Source organism: Triticum urartu, chromosome 3, assembly GCF_003073215.2.
Source record: "Triticum urartu cultivar G1812 chromosome 3, Tu2.1, whole genome shotgun sequence".
NCBI classification, from domain to species: Eukaryota; Viridiplantae; Streptophyta; class Magnoliopsida; order Poales; family Poaceae; genus Triticum; species Triticum urartu.
This window is the reverse complement of record NC_053024.1, coordinates 451,765,900-451,787,253: the sequence shown is the minus strand read 5'-3', so window position 1 is coordinate 451,787,253 and position 21,354 is coordinate 451,765,900. Positions and strand designations below refer to the sequence as shown.

Here is a 21,354-nt window from a genome sequence, read left to right as displayed (position 1 = left end):
TCCCCAAAAATGCGGTGTGGCGTGGCGAGGAGAGCGAGGAGGAGGAGCGCGCGTGTAGGTCTCCTCTTCTCATGCTCATACAAGTGCTAGAAGACTCACCTTATAAAGTGGTGCATCTCCCACTCACCTAGTAGTATGGGACTAAACATTAGTCTCACTTCACTCTGTGCATTTGAAAACCGAACCGAAAAATCATACCAAAAATAAACCGAACCGAACTGATTTTATGGTTTTTATGGTTTCTGGTTTCGGTATGGTATGAACTTTTCATACCGATTTGAAGTTTGGTTTTTATGGTATATACCAAAAACCGAACGGTTAATCGAATAAACCGAAGTAAAAAATAAATTTATATTTCTTGAGATGAACAACCATACAAGTTGTCATTTTTCTTGTACATGAGTCAAATTCACTACTAAGCGCGTAAATTTTTATTTAACATAGTCATTTTTCTCTTTGTAAAATGCCAAGCACGTCCATAACCATCAACAGATGAATCAATGCATGCATATATACTTATATATATATACTATTTGTGTAAAATAGTATGTGTTTTGAGTCATAAATTTGCAAATTATTACTACGTCGTTTTCAAATTCGCATCAACTTTGGTTTTTATGGTATATACCGAAACCATACCGAAATAATTTGGTATATACCGAAACCGAACCATATTTTAATTTCATATTGTATTTACCGAAGTATTAATACCGTACAAATCAAAAAACCATATAAACCAAACCATGCAAACTGAATAAACCGAACGCACAAGGTGAGTCTCACTCAGACCACACACAACCATGCATGAATGGGCCATGAGAATTTCAAATTCTAGTTGGGCTTTGGGCCAAAGGCCTAGTAGCAAAAATGAAATAGCCACGCCCTAGCTGTCACCTGTCTGTGTAGATCGGAGTCTCCGTGTGATGGTCCTCTGTGGCTCGTAGTCTCGGAGCCGTGTGTCGGATAAATCTTGCATCAATTTTCAATGGATTTTGAGGGTGGTGTGGGTATATTGACTTGAAGTACAAGATAAGTTGTTGCATGTTTAAATATTATACTGAATACCTCTACTTCTTATATGTCTACTTTAACACAATTATACTTCTAACACATTAGGGCAACTCTAACTGATCCCCTAAAACTTAAGGGAGTAAACGGCGGAGTAAAGTTAGTGGAGTAAAATTTTACTTCACTACCAGTGGCCACACCTAGCCGATCCCCTAAAAGTTGTGGAGGAAAAATAAAATTGTGTCCATTGTGTGTCCTAGCCGCACCATCTTCAAACACTACACAACACATATCTTAAAAACATTGAAATTAAAACATGCATCGCATAACCGTCATAACATAAAGTTTTATCTTCTCCTCTTTGCGTTCAGCCGCAAACATCTTCTTGGTCTCGATTATTGCCACAAGTTCTTCCTTGTAAGTGCCACCGAATGCATTTCCCTTCTTTTCTCCATTGCAATCTTGTTTCCTTCTAGTCTATTATTGGCATCTTCATCAACCTCGTCGTCCTCCTCAACGGATATGCTAAACCTTGACCTCTTTGGAGTGGTCTCCGTAATTCTTTGGATCCACTTCTCATTCCCGCATAGCTCTTTGTAGCAATGATGCAAAGTGAAGGGCTTGTGGCAAAACTTGGTGTTCCAATGCTTGAATAGTTCTTGGATGTAGGAGGCACACTCCGCCACTTGCACACCACTCGGTGGAGCATGATTCACTTGGTCGATGCAACCGGACCATCAGTTGCATTGGCCATGAATGGTGCTCCAACGATGCCCAAGAAAACCTTGTGCACTGCTTGATCACACGTCCACAGAGTTGTTGTAGTGATTATTAATCCTCTCCCAAAACATGGTATTGGTTTGATACGTTCCTATCGTGGCATCCATGGAGATGACGCACCAAGCGTCGCAAAGCGCAATGTCCTCCTTTTGGTTGTAGTTTTGGGTGTGGCACCTTGGGACCTTGGTGCTTTCATCGGTCACATCCACAACCTCCTTCTCCTCCTTGGCCACCTCCTGCTCGGCCACCTGCTCCTCGGCCTCCTCCTCCTCCATGCCTTGGGTGGCCGAATGATCCCAAAACGAGTCATAATTGAGCTCATCAAGGCCAATGGTGGTCTAGGACTCACAACGATGAGAGGAATTCGGCCGTGTTCATCTCCGGACTACAATATCAAAGCAAACACAATTAACAATCATTACCGATCACCAACAATCACTATCGGATACCGACACGACGCGAGGTTTTTATTTTTACCTTGTTGGCATTTCATCGAGCACTTGGTGGCCGTGATTCTTGTTGCCGGCTGTGGCCGCCGCTCTAGCCGGAGCAGTCGCCATAGGGGCTGCCGGAGGTGCAGCAAAAGGCGTTGGCGTAGGACAAGGCGCCGCTTTGGCCTTCTTCATCTTCTTCTTCGCGTCCGCCTCCGCGAGCGCCACCGCCGCCGCCGTCGGCTTTCGAGCACATTTGCTTCCGAGAGGTGCAGCGGGAGGGTGGGCGGCGTGCCGTTGCTGGAGAGGCGGTGGCCACCCCAGAGACCATTGGAGCGGTTGGAGGAGCTTGGACGCGGTGGGTCTTCTTCATACCCAAACTCTTCTTCTTCTTCGGCGGCGGCGCGTGGGTGCTTTCCAGCAGCGAAAAGCCGACGCCGGTGGTCGCTGGGGTGAGGGAAGGGGCCGGGCTATCCGTTCCGGCCGGGCCGGCGGTCATTGGCAGCGGCGGCGGCGTGTAGTGGCTGCGCCGACGGGAGACAGTGCAGCGCAGGAGGGAGGCGCCAATTTTACTCGACAATGGGGAGATGGAGTAAATTTTAGTGGAAATAGGGAGGTGGAGTAAAATTTTTACTTCACTAATTTTTTTTAAAGGATCGGCTAGATGCGTGGTAAGGTAGTAAAACTACTCCCTATGGACTTTTAGGGGATAGGTTAGAGTTACCGACCGTGCTCATTATGCACAGCGCGTAGACCGCCGAAACCTACTCGGACTCAGAGCACGAGCCAGAGTTCATTTCAGCCCACGCTTGGACTCGCAGCATATATATGTGCGGGCAGAGAAGTTCAAACTAGCTCGTACCAGCCTTGCTCTATATCTGATTCGAGAAAGGAAAAGTCTTGCCCTATATATACGCCGGCGTAACGACGAGTAATAACACCCAAAGCTAGGAGCCCAGGACCCACCTGCTCCGATGGCAATCACGTACCATGCACCGCGTCAATCAGGCGATCAACCAGTGGCACCCCGTCATCGCTCAAGGGTAGCCGTGGACGTCGTCATGGACGACGGCACCGTGATCCGGACCACCGTTACGTCCTCCGCCTGTGATGTCTTGCTCTTTCTCCGGGAGCTCCAGGAACTCTTCTGCAAAGAGATCCATGACCACAATAGACTCAATAAGGTCCAAGAGCAGCAAGCCCTGGAGGAGGTCCAAGAGCACCAACATTGCCTCGTCGTCGGCCTCGATACGGAGTGGCACCAAATCTCCGAGACCGGCGGGAAGCCCCGGTACCAGATCGCCGTCCTCCAGCTCTGCGTCGGCGACCGCTGCCTTGTCTACCAGATTTTCCACGCCGACTACATCCCTGCCGAGCTCGCGGCCTTCCTGGCCAACCCCGACTTCTGCTTCGTCGCCGTCGGGGTGGGTGGCGACGTCAAGCGGCTGCACGACGACTGTAACCTTGAGGTGGCCCACACGATGGACCTGCCTCAGGTCGCGGCGGTTGTGCTCGGCCGGCCAGAGCTCCGGCAGGCAGGGCTCATGACCCTAGCGCGCGAGGTGATGGACACTCTCATCGAGAAGCCGAAGAAGGTTACAATGAGCAAGTGGGCCGCGCCGCACCTGTCAAGGGAGCAGGTCCGGTACGCCTGCATCGACGCCTTCGTGTCCTTCGACGTTGGCCGCCGGCTACTCTGCGAACCCCGTGTTTAACTTCTGAAGATGCTTGGGTTAAGCATTGCAAGTTTGCGCTTAATTGTTCCGTAGATTTAGTTGTGTATGTATACACATTTGTTGGGATAAAATGTGAATACTTGGACCGATATGGTTTTGTCGCTAGCTCGACGTTGGATGCTGAAATTAGGATTGATTTGTTGGCACATAGTGCTCAAATTAGCACCTTTCTTCCGATAACCTAACTACTAGGACATTAATTTGCATTGTAATCATACTTTAAACTTCCGGTGGCTTTGCCTCTCGGCAAATACTAAATAGAAATAAAGCAATGTGTAGTGTCGAGTTAAATGCACAGAACCACCACATTCGTGTCACGACCTGCTAAAAACCACTACTTTACGATTTGCGACATTTCACGCTGAACAGAATTTCTAACTGTGGCAAAAAACACTAAGTAAAAGAATGGTCCTGATTTTTGAGGTGGCCCATTGCGAGCAAGTAGGCAGCGGTGACGGCGTGGCGCTAATGGCCGTTATTTTTTTTCCAGCGCTCGGGTTGAAGGTGCTGGGTCAGGCCGACGTGTTCGCTCGTTTTCATTTACTGGGCTGGGCTTGTTCGTAAACCGGGCCGATGTGTTCGCTGTGCTTGTTCAATTCTTGTAGAAAAAACAAGCGGTCGTTCGATTGATTAATTGCGCCAGTTTGGTTTCTCCTTCTCTAGAAGATCACAGTTTTCACATTGCATTCATTCTCTCTCCTCTCGCACAGATAACAACGAGACTCTCCATCCAACTACCCTCTTCCACAGAAACCACAACCACAACAAGGAAACCATCATTGCTCGGTGTTTGGCATCGGATGGGACCAGGCTCTGCAGGAGATCTTTGACGTGACATCACAAAGCTCTTCTATGCGCGCGAGGTGAGCACCTGATACAACAGCGTTGCAATCTTGAAGAATCATGCATCGTGCGGTGAGAGCCTGCGCCACGCATGAGTAGAGGTCACGAATGCAAGACCTCTACCGCCCACTCATTGAGAACTTGGTATGAGCGATGGGGGAGGCCAGGGATTCCCTGGATCCATTCCAGTGGTCATGCTTGTACATGTACAGAACTACGACCAACTCCGCCTGGACTACGAGCTCGATAAGGTGGTGCGAGTGCTCCCCGCCGCTCTGATGGAGATGGAGGCATCGCAGATGAAGCAACGGGTGGAGCAACAACAGATGCAAGTGGAGACTGGCACGAGCAACAGGAGGAAGAAGAAGAAGCTCCGCCATGCATAAGCAATAGGTGGAGACTTTGAAACCAGTTTGAACATTAAATTGAGCACACACACTAACATTTCGCATCATTCAAATCACTTAAAATCATGTACACCGACTCACTCCTTCTGTGGTCAACTTGTTCACTGTATCACTCAACCAAAATTTAACTCATGTACCCACTGCACAACCCCTTGCAAATTTCAGTAGTGGCATTTAGTGTCAGTTGCATTCAGTGCACAAGGATAATTCAAATGGAAACTACATCTATCAATGAGTAAAGTAACTAACCCTAGAATAATTAACCATTTCAAGGCACCCGGCTAGATGAGTACTCCAGTTTTATAGACTGAAACTCTATTTCATAACCCTAAAATTCAGTCAAATAGGACAGGTTTCAGTTAATTCAGAGTCCTAAAATTGAGTCAAACATGTCATGAACATTTAGTTAATTCAGAGTCCTAAATCCAGTACTTCAGTTCATTCATTCACAAACAACAACATCAAGATTCAGTTAACCCTAGTTTCCAAATTTGGAATCCTAGAATTCCAGCAACAAAATTTGCTAATATAGAGAGGCGGGCAGCTCACCTAGGGGCTGACCGCCACCGTGAGGCCGCCGCCGACATCTACCACCGCCGGCAGTGGTGACGATGAAATACTCTGAAATAAATATGTTGTGACCGCAACTATCTTCTGCCTCGCCATGGGTGCCCCCTGCCACACCGGCCAGCTGCGGTGATCGGCTCTGTCCACCACGCTTTGTCCCCATCACTCCCTCACCGATGGATCCGGGGCCGCCACCGCCGCCATGCCCTCCAGAGAGAGAATACGGGGAGAGAGCAAGGGAGGGAAGTGAGGGAGCGTTCTGGTTCAGCTGGCCCAGTCGATTCTGACAGAGCCGTTAACGAGTGCCGTCACCGTTGTCGGACCACGAGGGACCAGACATGTCAAAACGTGCTCAAAAATGGCTCAGTGTTTTTTGCCACTATTAGAATTTTGGTTCGGTGCGAAATGCCACAAATTGTAGAATGGTGGTAATTACCATTGCTTCACAATAGGGCTTTCTTGTTAAACAAACGACAATCTGTCTCACCTATACACACCAGTTGGTGATCGGTACGCATGGACTTTCTACAAGAAAAAACTGTGGATCCGTGCGTACGTGAACCATCCCATTCCTTGGCTAGTGCAGTCCCCGTCCCCTCGGCTTTTGGATGTCGCGAGGAAAATGTGCTCAGCTCGAGGACAAGAAGTGATATCTACTCGTACAAAGGAACGACACAAGTGCCATGGTGGAGTTAGCCCCTCTCCCTCCGCAATTGTGACCGCTACGTTGGCGAGTATAGTAGGATGATCCATAGGACAAGAATGAGCACCCTAAGCTTCTCAATGGTGACGGTCGTGCTCTGACATCATCGAGGACTACGAGATAGGGCGGGGAACAACGGTTCGCCATGCCTAGACACGAATTGTTGTAAGCCTTGGGAAACAACGAAGTGTTGATGATATGCCCTTTGTGTGGATTCATATAATTTGCAATTGTATCTGAGGTGTTAGTGCCATGCATGGTGGTTGATGGATGACCATATATATGTATGTATATATATACCCCCTAAAAACATAAGGTTGGAGACGCGGATCCTCAAAGACTTAGGGTAGTCCTTGTTGTTATTGACTTGAGTTGATAGTGATCCCATGCTATTAAGAGCGGACAATAGCAAGGTGAAGAGCCATACTCATTTCACACATCATTTAGCACACACATGATCACCCAAGACATAGCCACTAAAAAGACTAAAAACCCGCGTGTTCTACCTCTGGCCTGAGAAAACTGAAACTACGAGACCAGACTGTCTAGTCATTGGATTAGACTGTTCGGTCAGCCTAAAATCACCAACCAAGAGCCTTTGGAGCCAACAGACAGTCTAGTCCAGAGGATCACACTGTTAGGTGATCATTTGCATCGCACCAAAGTTTTCTGGAGTAACCAGACAGTCCGACCCTTTGGGACCAGACTGTTCGTATCCCTTGACGAAACTGTCTGGTTGGCTCTTGGCTGACTACATTCTCTTTGGACAGACCACCCTGGACCAGACAGTCCACCCTGGACCAGACAGTCCAATGGTACAAAAACACATCCTCGTGGAACTGAACCCTAACTTGTATTACACTAGCCGATTGTTCTGTAGTGCATTTTTGTAATGTGATGGTTGAATTTCACCTACCACTATATATACCCCATTCCACTTATTTCTAGGGTCATCCTTTGAGAAAGAAAATCATTCAAGGCCACCACACTGCCTCTCATACTCTTGGATAGATTCAAAGGAAGATGATTCCATGGCAAGATCCACTCATTCCCCATACTTAGACCAATCACTTTTGTTCTTGAGCTTGATTTTAATCCTTGCCTCATGCTTTGTTACTATTGGAGGTTGGTGACTCCTAGGCAGTAGGAGTTCTTCGGCGAGAAATCTATTGTTGTGACCAAAAAATTGTGAAGGTTTGGAGGCCACCTCAATGTTACCACTAGTGGTTGAGAAATGCCTCTGTGGTGTTATCCTCGAGGAGAATAGGGTGAGCCTTCATGGTGTTAGTGTGCCTTCGTGGTTACACCCACCCCTCCAATGGTGACTAGGTTCCCTTCAAGGAAGTGAACATTGGGATACATCCTCATCTCCGGGGTTTGGTTATACCTAACCCTAACTATTTACTTGTGGTTTACTTTTGGTCATTTGACCTTTGAACTTGCTATCATATTGTGTTAATTGTCTCACCATATTATTGTTATCACCTCTTGCTAGAACTTGACTCACCTTAGTAATTATTTAGGTTCACATTTATATTCCGCATTTGACTAAATTTGCTGATAATCAATTAAAAATTATAATTTTACCTAATAACCCCCTCTATGTCCATATCGATCCTTCCAGACAAGAACCTTCGTGCCCATGACACGTGGTTGCAGTGCCGTCGCCACCAAAAACAACTACACATTTGTACCGCCTCGCCTGCCTAGCTAGTATGTATTCCACCGAGTCAAATCCTGGCCCCTTGTGTTTCACCAACCTTGTTACACCTTAAGGCTAGAGACTCCTAGCGGTTGGAGTCATCGTCGAAGATCCAAGGTTGTAGATTTCTTTAGAGTCCGTGAAGGCTTTGAGGCCACTTTAGGGTCTATCATGAGTAATTCAGCTTCACCTTTGTGGTGAAGCACGATCCATGGTGAAGTCAAGAACCTTTTGTGGACTCACACCTCATCAATGGTGACTAGCTATCCTCCAAAGAAGTGAGTTTTGGGATACATCTTCATCCCCGTGTGCCTTTGTTACTTCCTATTTGAACTCATTTTTGCTTGTGTTATTTACTTTGGTCTCTTGCCCTTGCAAGCATTGTATAGAGTGTGTTCACCTTTGTTAAATATTTAGACACCTTATCCTATATTCTATATTACTAAACAGTTGATCTAAACTAACATATTTATCTTAACATGCACCATGCCACCTCAATATGCAATTATGTAAGAGCATATACAACAGGACCCCCCATACATGCCCCAAACGCCCGGACTGGTTACCTGATCAGTGTCCGGATGCAAAAATGCCACCCAACCAGCCTCCCCATAGCCGGCGTAAAAGCCCAGACTGACCGACACTCCCCATATCCATCCCAAATCTAGGGCGAATATGGGGACGTCCGGATGCGCCCTCCACGTCGGATCTGACCCACGCTGGCCCACCCAACCCGACATAAAATGGACCCTATTTGCACCTCCGACTGAAACCCTAGCCGCATTCCACTCGACTCTCCTCCCATCCTCTCCACTACCTCTACCCGCAAGATACCATCCGGTGATCTCCTACCCTCTCTGGTATGGCGGGAAGAGGATTCGAGTCCTACACCTCCAAACCCATTGACCCCGAGCTCATCCCATGTGACTTCGGGGAGAAGATGACCATCCGCCTTGTGCTCCGCTGCTCCCGGGAGGAGGTCTCCCAATGACAACGCTTAGACTCCTTCCGTTGGGAATCCATTGCATCCACCCAAATGGTGAATGGATCCGACATGAGTTGTGTCGCCGCTGCCTCACTGGAGTCTTTGTGGTCCTTCTGGCGTCTGAACGTGCCGACGAATGTGCAACCGCTTCGTTGGCATGTCGAGGCGGAGGTGAATGCATGGGCGTCCGCCGACGCAAATATGGCGTTGAGTGCCCGTCGTGTGAGGCAATGGGCATGGGAGGCGGTGGCGGACGTTGGCGTCGCATTCTTCGACGCCTCGTGTGGTGCACACCCATCTCAGACCCCACAATTGCATCGTGGTGGATGTCGCCGACTCCTCCCAAGATAGATCCATCATCGATCTTACATCCACCGACACCGTGAAAGTTGTTGACTCCGACGAGGAAGAGTAATGCATGGGAGACGGCGGCGCCTTGAGTCCTGTGAGCCGTTTAGTGTCCGATGTCCTACTCTACCTCGCCGATAATCGGACCAACACTTTGAGGGGCGTAGCCGGCCGCCAGACATGGGCACGGCGAAGCCGACCGAACTCCGCTTACATTATATTTTACGTTGCATGTAATAATATGTATTTGGTGATTTGGAAATGGTGTTTGTAGTTGTGGAATCAACCTTTTGTGTGTTGTTCAGTCACTATTCGCAGACACGCCCGGGCGCATGCACGGGCTTTTGGGGGGCGAATTTTGGTATTGTGGTTGGAGATGCTGTAAATATATGGAGAAAAGCCCACCACGACATGCAACCATGTCAAAAGGATCAAATGTTTTAATTATATTATGCACCCTGTATTAAATAATTTATATTATACAATAATCATATGTATTTTATATTTTACCTTTTATATTATTAATCAAAATATTCATGTTCATATCATCAAATATCACTGAAATATATTATAAACAATTATTGAAACAACGTGCGGGTATCATCTAGTTTATACATAAAGCATATTTTATTAAATAAAATAAAATTTATAAAGACATATTCACCCCCTCTAGGTCCATCAAGATTCTCTCAAGAAGCAGCAGGAGATAGAGGAGAGGTGGCGATGACCTCGGGCTCTCCTACGATGGCCAATGTGCTCTCTTATACACACATACCCCTATCGCATGAAGATGAGTGTTGCAACAAAGCATCTCACAATGGCAAAGAAGAGGCAAAGGATGTCACAACAACAAACAAGAGATGAGAAGTTGAGCAAGTCGCCGCCCTGAGACTCGACATAGGGCTCCATATGTCTTCCTTCTACTTCGTCATGTAATACTGTAGGATTGAAAGTATGTCTAGAGAGGGGGTGATTAGACTACTTGACAAATTAAAATTTGGACTTTTTCACAACTTTAGTTGTAGGCAGAGTTTAGCAATTATGACAAGTCTAGCAATCAACCTACACATGCAATTCTAAGAGTATAGCAGCGGCATGTAAAACATTGCACATGTAAGTAAAGGGAAGGGTTTGGAGAAGGCAAACTCAATGGGCACACGAAGATTTTTGGCGTGGTTCCGATAGGTGGTGCTATCGTAATCCACTTTGATGGAAACTTTAACTCACGAAGGGTAACGGCTGCGTGAGTCCATGGAGGGCTCCACCCATGAAGGGTCCAGAAAGAAGCAACCTTCTCTATCCCACCATAGCCATCTCCCACGAAGGTCTTTCCTCACTCGGGTAGATCTTCATGAAGTAGGCGATCTCCTTGCCCTTACAAACTTCTTGGTTCAACTCCACATCATGTCGGAGGCTCCCAAGCGACGCCTAAACATCTAGGAGACACCGCTCTCCAAAAGGTAATATACACTGTGTTGATGATGAACTCCTTGCTCTTGTGCTTCAAATGATAGTCTCCCCAACACTCAACTCTCTCTCACATATTTGGCAATGGTAGAAGAAGTATTTGAGTGGAAAGCAACTTGGGGAAGGCTAGAAATCACGATTCAAATGGTAGAAATGGAATCTCTTGACTCAACACATGAGTAGGTGGTTCTCACTCAAAAAATGAATGGTGGAAGTGTAGGCATGTTCTGATGGCTCTCTTGCTAAATAAGAGGCGGGTGGAGGGGTATATATAGCATCCACACAAAATACAACCGTTGCACACTTTTGACGCAACTCTGTGGCACTGATCAGAAATCTCGGTGGCATCGACCTGTGTAAAAATATGAACGTTAGGAATCTCGGTGGGACCGACTAGAACAACTTAGAGGGACCGATGTGCAATGTCTAGGGAAAACCTCGCCTTGGTGGGACTGAAGTGAAGAAATAAGGCAACATAGAGTTGACAAGCCATCTCGGTGGTACCGACTGCATCAACTCGGTGAGACCGAAGTGAAACAATAAGTAATAGAGAGTTGGCAAGGCCATCTCGGTGAGACCGATATCCATATCGGTGGATCTGATTTGTTAGGGTTTGGCAGTGGCTATGTACAGATGAACTCAGTGGCTCCGGATAGGAAATTTGGTGGGGCCGAGTTGGAATGTAGGGTTTGGACATATTTGGATGGAGAAAGTGGTTAAGGGTTTTGGAGCAATGTCAGTAAGCACTTGAGCAAATAGATCATTAAGCAACACCTCATCCCCTTTTAATAATATTGGCTTTCCTATGGACTCAATGTGATCTTGGATCACTTAACCAAAAATTTAGAGTCTCGAGTTTTTCGCCAATCCATGTCCTTAGCATTTTGAGGGTTCCACAATCACTAGTCCTTGCCATGCCAAATCATTAAACACCCTAAAATATTTAACTTGAATGGACATTAGTTCAATGAGATATATGTTATGAATTACCAAAACCACCCAGGGATTAGTTGCACTTTCAAATACCACTAGTGGGCCCTATGCTGGTTAGTGGTAAATTTTTTATCACCGACGTGTTGTTACTAATAGCTCTGGACCTGTCACCAAAGGGGCTTTAGCGCTCGTCAATGAAGGGTGAATTCAAGTTGTGGTTACATGTGGAACCCATTTACTCGACGATGTGCTCGTTAGTGAAGAGATTTGGAGCAGAACATCTAGTTAGCCACGGAGTTACGTATCAACTTGATGGGTTTCACATGTAGTCAAGATATTATAATTTCAAATAGAGGTAGGAAAAAATTACCAAATCCAAGGGGTTCGAGGTCAGGTTAATTCGTCTATAGTCATTTCCGGTGACCCAAGCACACCTTCACGACTAAACAAATCACATAGTGTAATTATTAGTTATTACACAACGACGAGACATCAAAAAAATCATCCTATATATAGTTACACAAGAAATTGTGTCTTTTAGAGCATCTCCACACTACAAAAAATACACTTCCGTGATGATACATGTTTGTCACAGTAGGTCACATTTTATGTCATGCATGTACATCCATGACGATTTTATGACAGAATAAAGATAGTCATACATGTGCTGTCGTAGAAGTGTTCCATGACATTACCAAAATTATCATCACGGAAGTATCCACTTCCATGACGATAAATCGTGCGTCATAGAATTGCTTTCGTCAAGGGTAACCAACACGTGGCGTCCACCGTAGCGGGTCGCCATTAGGCTTTGGGTTCTGGTTTGGATCCGATAACCCGTTAACAGCCCGGACCAATGGGGATTCTCCACGTGTAAAATTCTCAATGGCTAGAGGAACCACGTGTCGCCTCACCATTGGGACAGATGTCATCACTCATTGGACTGAAAGAGCCTATGATACGTCGACACGTGGCATGACCCAACAAAGGCCCATTTTGATGAAAAGGCCGGCCCGTTTGACTTGGTCAAATAGGTAGCGGGCCGGCCCACAGAAAGCCTCTTAATGGCCTGTTCACATATAACCCATTTACAGCCCGCTAGGTCATGACCCATTACTGCTTATCTGAATTAGGCCCAGTAGCGTCATCTCGGCCGTCCAATATGATTCCAGCCTGTTGTAACTTCTGGCCCATGTATGGCCCATGACGTCTTTCTGCCCATATGAGGCCCTTTGTAACTCTTGGCCCATTAATGGCCCGTGGTGAAACTGGCCCGTAATGAACAGTGTATCGCTTTATACCCATTAACGACCCATTAGTTCGTCGGCCGTTTCTGGCCCGTGTTAACTTTTGGCCTTCTAAGCGCCCATTTATTCTTGGGCTCATTTCCAGAATTCGTTTACTTACGTCTGTTCCTGGCTTGTTCAGCTTGTGGGCCAAATTCAGCATGTGGTTATAGTCGGCCTGTTTGTGGCCCGTTAACTCGTTGGGCTGTTTTCGTAGTGTCATCAATTATGGCCTATTAACGGCCCATTATGGTCGGGCCATAAAACAGAGGGTTTCCACTCTAGCCTGTTTACGGCCCATTTTGTGGTCCGTCATTGGTCCATGAATAGTACGACCCATGTTTGGCGAAATGATTATACAGCCCGTAGAAGGCCCATAGATGAGACGGCCCATCCGTAGAAGGCCCATGTATCCTATGGCCTGTAGAAGGCTCATGGATCGTACAACCCGTGGAGGGCCATGGTCACTACAGCAGGTAGCAGGACCATGGTCACAACAGTCCGTGTGTTGCCATGGTTATTGTGGCCTAGTTTATTGTGGCCACTAGAAAAACGCGGAAAAAGAACTATAGTGACTACAAGCAAACAAAGAAGCAAGCAGCTAACGCTAGGCTATTATGGCTATTACACATATTACATCCACTGGGCATCAAACTTCGCCACCAGTGCAAATATAGGGAACAAAGCAGCATATTACATACATTGGTCGTCTAAATTGGCCACCTGTGCAAATAAACGCAGCAGCAAAACAAGTCCATAACTGAAACAACTTCAGAATAGCTCAAGAAACGTTATCCTGGGTATCCACCATGCTGGCAATAAGCTTAGCAATCTTATTAGCTTTGTCCTGTTTGGCGCTAAAATCCTCCAACGCTTGTTGTTGCACTAGAAAGTATGCATCTGAATGCTCTAGGGGCTTCCACAGTCCTTCCGCTTCTTGTCACAGCATAGCTGTTCGATGTCTTTCAGCTTGTAGTTGAGACTCAAGAAACCGAACCGATTCAGACAGTGAGTTTGAATAGCTTGTGCAAGCGGTAGTGGCCAGTAACTCGAACACTAAACCAAGACAGGACTTTGGGTTGTCACACTATCTTCAAGATAGTTTTCCTTAGCTGTTTTATCAGCTTTGTTGGAGACCAACAAGGATGTCTCACTATCCTGATCCTTATTTGCATTACTTCCTTTACCATTGCTTAATAAGGCACTCTTCCCCAATATCCTGTCAGCATTCTAAAAGAAGAAACAAGCAGACACATAACAAGTTTAGCATGTACTAGTATAAGAAACTCATTTCGATGAACCAGTCCATTAGTAAGGTGGACAGGATTATACTACCAAGTCTTCTATTGCCAAGTAGTACATAATAACAACATCAAATAAACACATATATATATGTCATATGGTCACTGCATTGTCTTGCCAAATAAAAATAGAGACACGATTCAAATCATATCAGTTCAAGACAAAGCAGCACTAAAAGAATACAAAGCATGGGAAACTACACGGCACAACAAGATTTCAGATAGGTACCACGGGTCTACATGTACAACATCACTATTGGCTCTGTTGTGATGCTAGTAATGTGCATGATATGAGAAGTCAACTGTATACACAATTGAAATTGAAATCAACAGAGCTATTTATAATAGCAAACCTGTTGAAGAAACATGCGTAAACATACATGTTGTGCCATTGGAGTTTTGATTGGATCCTTCAATTTAAAAATAAGTTTGTATGAGTAAATACAGTGATACAAGAGAAAAGCAGTATGCACGATAGCAATGGAATCTTAAATGAAAACAATTTTTCTTAGGTTTAAGCACTTGTTCTACATGAATAGAGTACAATAAGACGCAAGAATATAGTACTTAAAAATAGAAAATGAGCTCATAGACCTTACTAATTCTTGGTTCGGGACCAGTACAGAACAAGGCATTCCCAGTCATCGTCCAGTAAATGTGTCTCAGGAGAATGTAAGGGAATTTGATGAGTTTCTTTGCCAGTGAAGTATGTTTCAGGTAATTCCGATACTGCCACCAAGCATTCTTGAAGATAGCAGAGGTATTAGCACATGTTACCTCATCCTGAGTTTCCAAATCAGTCCTTCTCTATAGAGAAAAATGGGAAAATTTGATGTATTATAACCATCATGGAGGTAGAATGTATGGGACAAAGCAAAGTAATTGCGTTGAATAACATTACTTACACATAACTCCTGGACAAACACCTGCAACTTGCATTTTCCTTCACCTTAAGTATATTATTTCCATGATGGGAATATACGCACATAGGATTTAGCAACATCAAATGTGATAGATGCTAAACTACAACCGGCTGGTTGTGCTTCCTCCACAGGAATAGGTGTACTAACTTGTGGAGTTGGGGTTCGCCGTGGTAGTACTGGCGCTTTGGGCACTGGAGCTGCCTTACTAATTGCTCTTGTTTGGGAGCTCTGTGGTGGAGATGGTGTTGTGTCAACAAGAGCTGGGTTACTATCTGCTGGGGTTGGGGTTAGATTGGGTGAAGCTGGTTCTCTGTCCATCGCAGTAGGGGTACAATCTGTGAGAGTCTGGGTTCTGTGTGGTAGGGCTGGTTCTCGTGGATGTACAACCGGGGTGCTATTTCCACCAAGAGGTAGCACTGTTTTATTTGAAGATTGCGTTTTACTCCGCTAGATAATGGCATCACCCGCTCCAATTCAAATGGTTGATAAACAGGAAACATAGTTGAATGTACAGACATTGTATGAGAGACATATGCAATAGATAGTGTGGAAAAAAGAGGGCATGAAATAGTTGACATGTATATTGTTTAACTAAAACGGACAGCATGACATAATTTCACATATATGATGTCTATCTAAACTGGATAGCATAGCATAACATAATTCAAAGATATGATGAATAAGTAAACATGATCACATGACATAATTCACATACATGTTATCTAAGTAATCATGATCGCATGATTTAATTCACATATGTGATTTATATGCTAAGCAGAGGGCATTCGCATATATGATGTCTGAACTAAGAACATGGTGTTGAATATTTTGTATATGATGTCTAAACTATGCAATGCAAGACACCATATGCATGATATGAGCAATATAACAGTGCCAAGTTAGAGCATACACCTCGATGGGAAACTAATTTAGAACTCAAGTTTGAACATTAATTTGGACCTGACTTGGAGTCTAAGAGGTGAACATGACGATAAAGTATCAGGTAATTTTAAGCAATCCATAACATAAGCAGAAATAGAAGAGTGCGACCTCTCTTGTGGACCCGTGTACTCCTGAGGTTCATCTGCTGAGTCGATGATGGTGATGCCTCTGCGGTGGGTGCTGGCGGCAGGGAAGGAGATCTGAGGCAGCGAAAGACGTTCAGGAGTCGTGATGTCTGGTTTGGTGGATGCTTCTATCAATGGAGCAGCTCAGGTGAGGTGGGCGACATTGAGGCAGGAGCAGGGAAAACCACACAAAGTTTTCTTCGACACCTACCTGTAACTGAAGTAATTCTGTAAGGGCTCATTTGGCTTGCATGATTCTAAAAACGTAGGGATAGGAAAAACACCGGAATAGAATAGGAATGCACATGGGAAACAGAGCATTTGTAAACAAAGGATTTCTGTCAACTTGGGTGTTTGGTTCACAGGAGTTGGAAGAGCAGAGGAATGCAAAGAAACATGTCCAAAATAGAGTGAAACCATATGATAGCGTGTACAGTTAGAATGTTATTCTGCCACTAATGCACTTGGTCTTGTTTTCATGCATAGGATTTTGAAAAGTAGGTCCAGGTGGATATTTTGCTCCATTCCTTTCAACAAAATGCATGAATAATTGAATATTAGAGTGCCATAGGAAAATTTCCTATTGCTATGTTTTTCCATTGAACCAAAATAGCCCTAATGGATCGACATGAATGTAGAGTAATAAGTGATGCGACAAATGTACAACCTCTTTGCCGTAGCCATGTCGACCTCATCATCATTGGGTTGGTCGCTGAAGAAGTTGAGGCAGAGGTGGTTGTCGGAGGTGTGGAGGAAGATCTGAGGAATCTGTAGAGGCACTGCTCTGTTGTGATGGATCGTTCCGTCATTGGAGAAGCTCCAGCGAGCCGTACGGCGTCGAGGCTGAAGCAGCACAAGACAGACATCGTAAATCTCAAGTGGGATTCTAATAGCATCTCCAATAGATGATGAAAAATACATTACCAAAAAGTGATAGATGTAAAATTTACATCACCAAAAACCACCTGACTAGAACAGACGAGGTAAAAACTATTGACTCTAAACTTAACTGTCGAAACTGAAATTTACTGTGAAATCTGAATATTACTGTCGAAACTAAACGCAATGGTAGCACAGAGGCACTTCACATGTTGTTTAGGGAGGGCCTGCAGTTCATCTTCAACCTGCACACCCCTGAGCCGCCAGCCACCACCAGCCGAACCGCCGGCCTGCGACACCCGCGGCCGCCGGCGCTCCCGCGCCGCCTCGCCGCCGTGAAACCACTCCCCACCGCCGGTCCGCCGCCGCCCTGGCCAGCCCTCTAGTGCCCCCCGCGTCGAGCTTTTTCTTCGGCAATCCCCACACCATCGCCCCACCACCACGCCCCCCATCGCCCCTGTTGGGGAACGTTGCAGAAAACAAAAATTTTCCTACGGTTTCACCAAGATCCATCTATGAGTTCATCTAGCAACGAGTGATTGGATTGCATCTACATACCTTTGTAGATCACGCGCGGAAGCGTTCAAAGAACGGGGATGAGGAAGGCGTACTCGATGTGATCCAAATCACCGGAGATCCTAGCACCGAACGGACGGCACCTCCGCGTTCAACACACATACGGTCAGCGTAACGTCTCCTTCTTCTTGATCCAGCAAGGGGAAAGGAGAGGTTGAGGAAGATGGCTCCAGCAGCAGCACGACGGCGTGGTGGTGATGGAGCTGCAGTACTCCGGCAGGGCTTCGCCAAGCACTATGGAGGAGGAGGAGGTGTTGGAGAGGGAGAGGGAGGCACCAAAGGCAAAAGGTAAGAGGTCCTCAATCTCCATAGGAGGGCCAAGGGGGGGCGCCGACCCTAGGAGATCTAATCTCCTAGGGGGGTGCGGCCAAGGGGGAGGAATCCCTCCTCCCTAAGGCACCTAGGAGGTGCCTTCCCCTCCTAGGACTCTTCCTCCCTTGAAACCCTAGGCGCATGGGCCTCTTGGGGCTTGTGCCCTTGGCACATGTAGGCCAAGGAGCACCCCCTACAGCCCATGTGGCCCCCAGGGACAGGTGGCCCCACCCGGTGGACCCCCGGGACCCCTCCGGTGGTCCCGGTACAATACCGGTGACCCCGAAACTTGTCCCGATGCCCGAAATAGCACTTCCTATATATAATTCTTTACCTCCGGACCATTCCGGAACTCCTCGTGACGTCCGGGATCTCATCCGGGACTCCGAACAACATTCGGGTTACTGCATATACATATCCCTACAACCCTAGCGTCACCGAACCTTAAGTGTGTAGACCCTACGGGTTCGGGAGACATGTAGACATGACCGAGACGAATCTCCGGTCAATAACCAACACCGGGATCTGGATACCCATGTTGGCTCCCACATGTTCCTCGATGATCTCATCGGATGAACCATGATGTCGAGGATTCAAGCAATCCCGTATACAATTCCCTTTGTCAATCGGTATGTTACTTGCCCGAGATTCGATCGTCGGTATCCCAATACCTCGTTCAATCTCGTTACCGGCAAGTCACTTTACTCGTACCATAATGCATGATCCCGTGACCAGACACTTGGTCACTTTGAGCTCATTATGATGATGCATTACCGAGTGGGCCCAGTGATACCTCTCCGTCATACGGAGTGACAAATCCCAGTCTTGATCCATGTCAACCCAACAGACACTTTCGGAGATACCCGTAGTATACCTTTATAGTCACCCAGTTACGTTGTGACGTTTGGTATACCCAAAGCACTCCTACGGTATCCGGGAGTTACACGATCTCATGGTCTAAGGAAAAGATACTTGACATTGGAAAACTCTAGCAAACGAACTATACGATCTTATGCTATGTTTAGGATTGGGTCTTGTCCATCACATCATTCTCCTAATGATGTGATCTCGTTATCAATGACATCCAATGTCCATAGTCAGGAAACCATGACTATCTGTTGATCAACGAGCTAGTCAACTAGAGGCGTACTAGGGACATGTTGGTGTCTATTATTCACACATGTATTACGATTTCCGGATAACACAATTATAGCATGAATAAAGACAATTATCATGAACAAGGAAATATAATAATAATGCTTTTATTATTGCCTCTAGGGCATATTTCCAACAGTCTCCCACTTGCACTAGAGTCAATAATCTAGTTACATTGTGATGAATCGAACACCCATGGAATTCTGGTGTTGATCATGTTTTGCTCTAGGGAGAGGTTTAGTCAACGGATCTGCTACATTCAGGTCCGTGTGCACTTTACAAATATCTATGTCTCCATCTTGAACATTTTCATGAATGGAGTTGAAGTGACACTTGATGTGCCTTGTCTTCTTGTGAAACCTGGGCTCCTTGGCAAGAGCAATAGCTCCAGTGTTGTCACAGAAGAGCTTGATCGGCCCCGACGCATTGGGTATGACTCCTAGGTCGGTGATGAACTCCTTCACCCAAATTGCTTCATGTGTTGCCTCTGAGGCTGCCATGTACTCCGCTTCACATGTAGATCCCGCCACGACGCTCTGCTTGCAACTGCACCAGCTTACTGCCCCACCATTCAAAATATACACGTATCCGGTTTGTGACTTAGAGTCATCCAGATCTGTGTCGAAGCTAGCGTCGACGTAACCCTTTACGACGAGCTCTTCGTCACCTCCATAAACGAGAAACATTTCCTTAGTCCTTTTCAGTTACTTCAGGATATTCTTGACCGCTGTCCAGTGTTCCTTGCCAGGATTACTTTGGTAACTTCCTACCAAACTTACGGCAAGGTTTACATCAGGTCTGGTACACAGCATGGCATACATAATAGACCCTATGGCCGAGGCATAGGGGATGACACTCATCTCTTCTATATCTTCTGCCGTGGTCGGACATTGAGCTGAGCTCAATTTTAGACCGTGTAATACAGGCAAGAACCCCTTCTTAGACTGATCCATATTGAACTTCTTCAATATCTTATCAAGGTATGTGCTTTGTGAAGGACCTATGAGGCGTCTTGATCTATCTCTGTAGATCTTGATGCCTAATATATAAGCAGCTTCTCCAAGGTCCTTCATTGAAAAACTCTTATTCAAGTAGGCCTTTATGCTGTCCAAGAGTTCTATATCATTTCCCATCAAAAGTATGTCATCTACATATAATATGAGAAACGCTACAGAGCTCCCACTCACTTTCTTGTAAACACAGGCTTCTCCATAAGTCTGTGTAAACCCAAACGCTTTGATCATCTCATCAAAGCGAATGTTCCAACTCCGAGATGCTTGCACCAGCCCATAAATCGAGCGTTGGAGCTTGCACACCTTGTCAGCATTCTTAGGATCGACAAAATCTTCCGGCTGCATCATATACAATTCTTCCTTAAGGAAACCATTAAGGAATGCCGTTTTGACGTCCATTTGCCATATTTCATAAGCATAGAATGCGGCAATTGCTAACATGATTCGGACGGACTTCAGCTTCGCTACCGGTGAGAAAGTCTCATCGTAGTCAACCCCTTGAACTTGTCGATAACCCTTAGCGACAAGCCGAGTTTTATAGATGGTCACATTACCATCCGCGTCTGTCTTCTTCTTAAAGATCCATTTATTCTCTATGGCTCGCCGCTCTACGGGCAAGTCAGTCAAAGTCCATACTTTGTTTTCATACATGGATCCTATCTCGGATTTCATGGCTTCCAGCCATTTGTCGGAATCCGGGCCCGCCATTGCTTCTTCATAGTTCAAAGGTTCACCGTTGTCTAACAACATGATTTCTAAGATAGGGTTGCCGTACCACTCTGGTGCGGAACGTGTCCTTGTGGACCTTCGAATTTCAGTAGGAGCTTGACCAGAACTATCTTGATCATCATCATTATCTTCCTCTCTAGTCGGTGCAGGCACCTCAGGAACATTTTCTTGAGTTGCGCCTTTTTCTGGTTCAAGAGGTAATA

General features: G+C 45.9%; 1 protein-coding gene across 1 annotated transcript; it reads left to right on the top strand.

Moving 5' to 3' along the window:
- The first annotated feature begins 3,193 nt into the window (after nucleotides 1-3,193).
- Nucleotides 3,194-3,934, top strand: LOC125546862 (Werner Syndrome-like exonuclease). Its single transcript, XM_048710971.1, has one exon. The coding sequence runs from the start codon at nucleotides 3,194-3,196 to the stop codon at nucleotides 3,932-3,934; it is 741 nt and encodes a 246-aa protein (XP_048566928.1).
- The last annotated feature ends 17,420 nt before the right edge of the window (nucleotides 3,935-21,354 follow it).

What these genes read in the sequence shown, in the direction of transcription:
- LOC125546862 (XM_048710971.1), top strand. Translation starts at nt 3,194, where the DNA reads ATGGCAATCACGTACCATGCACCGCGTCAATCAGGCGATCAACCAGTG.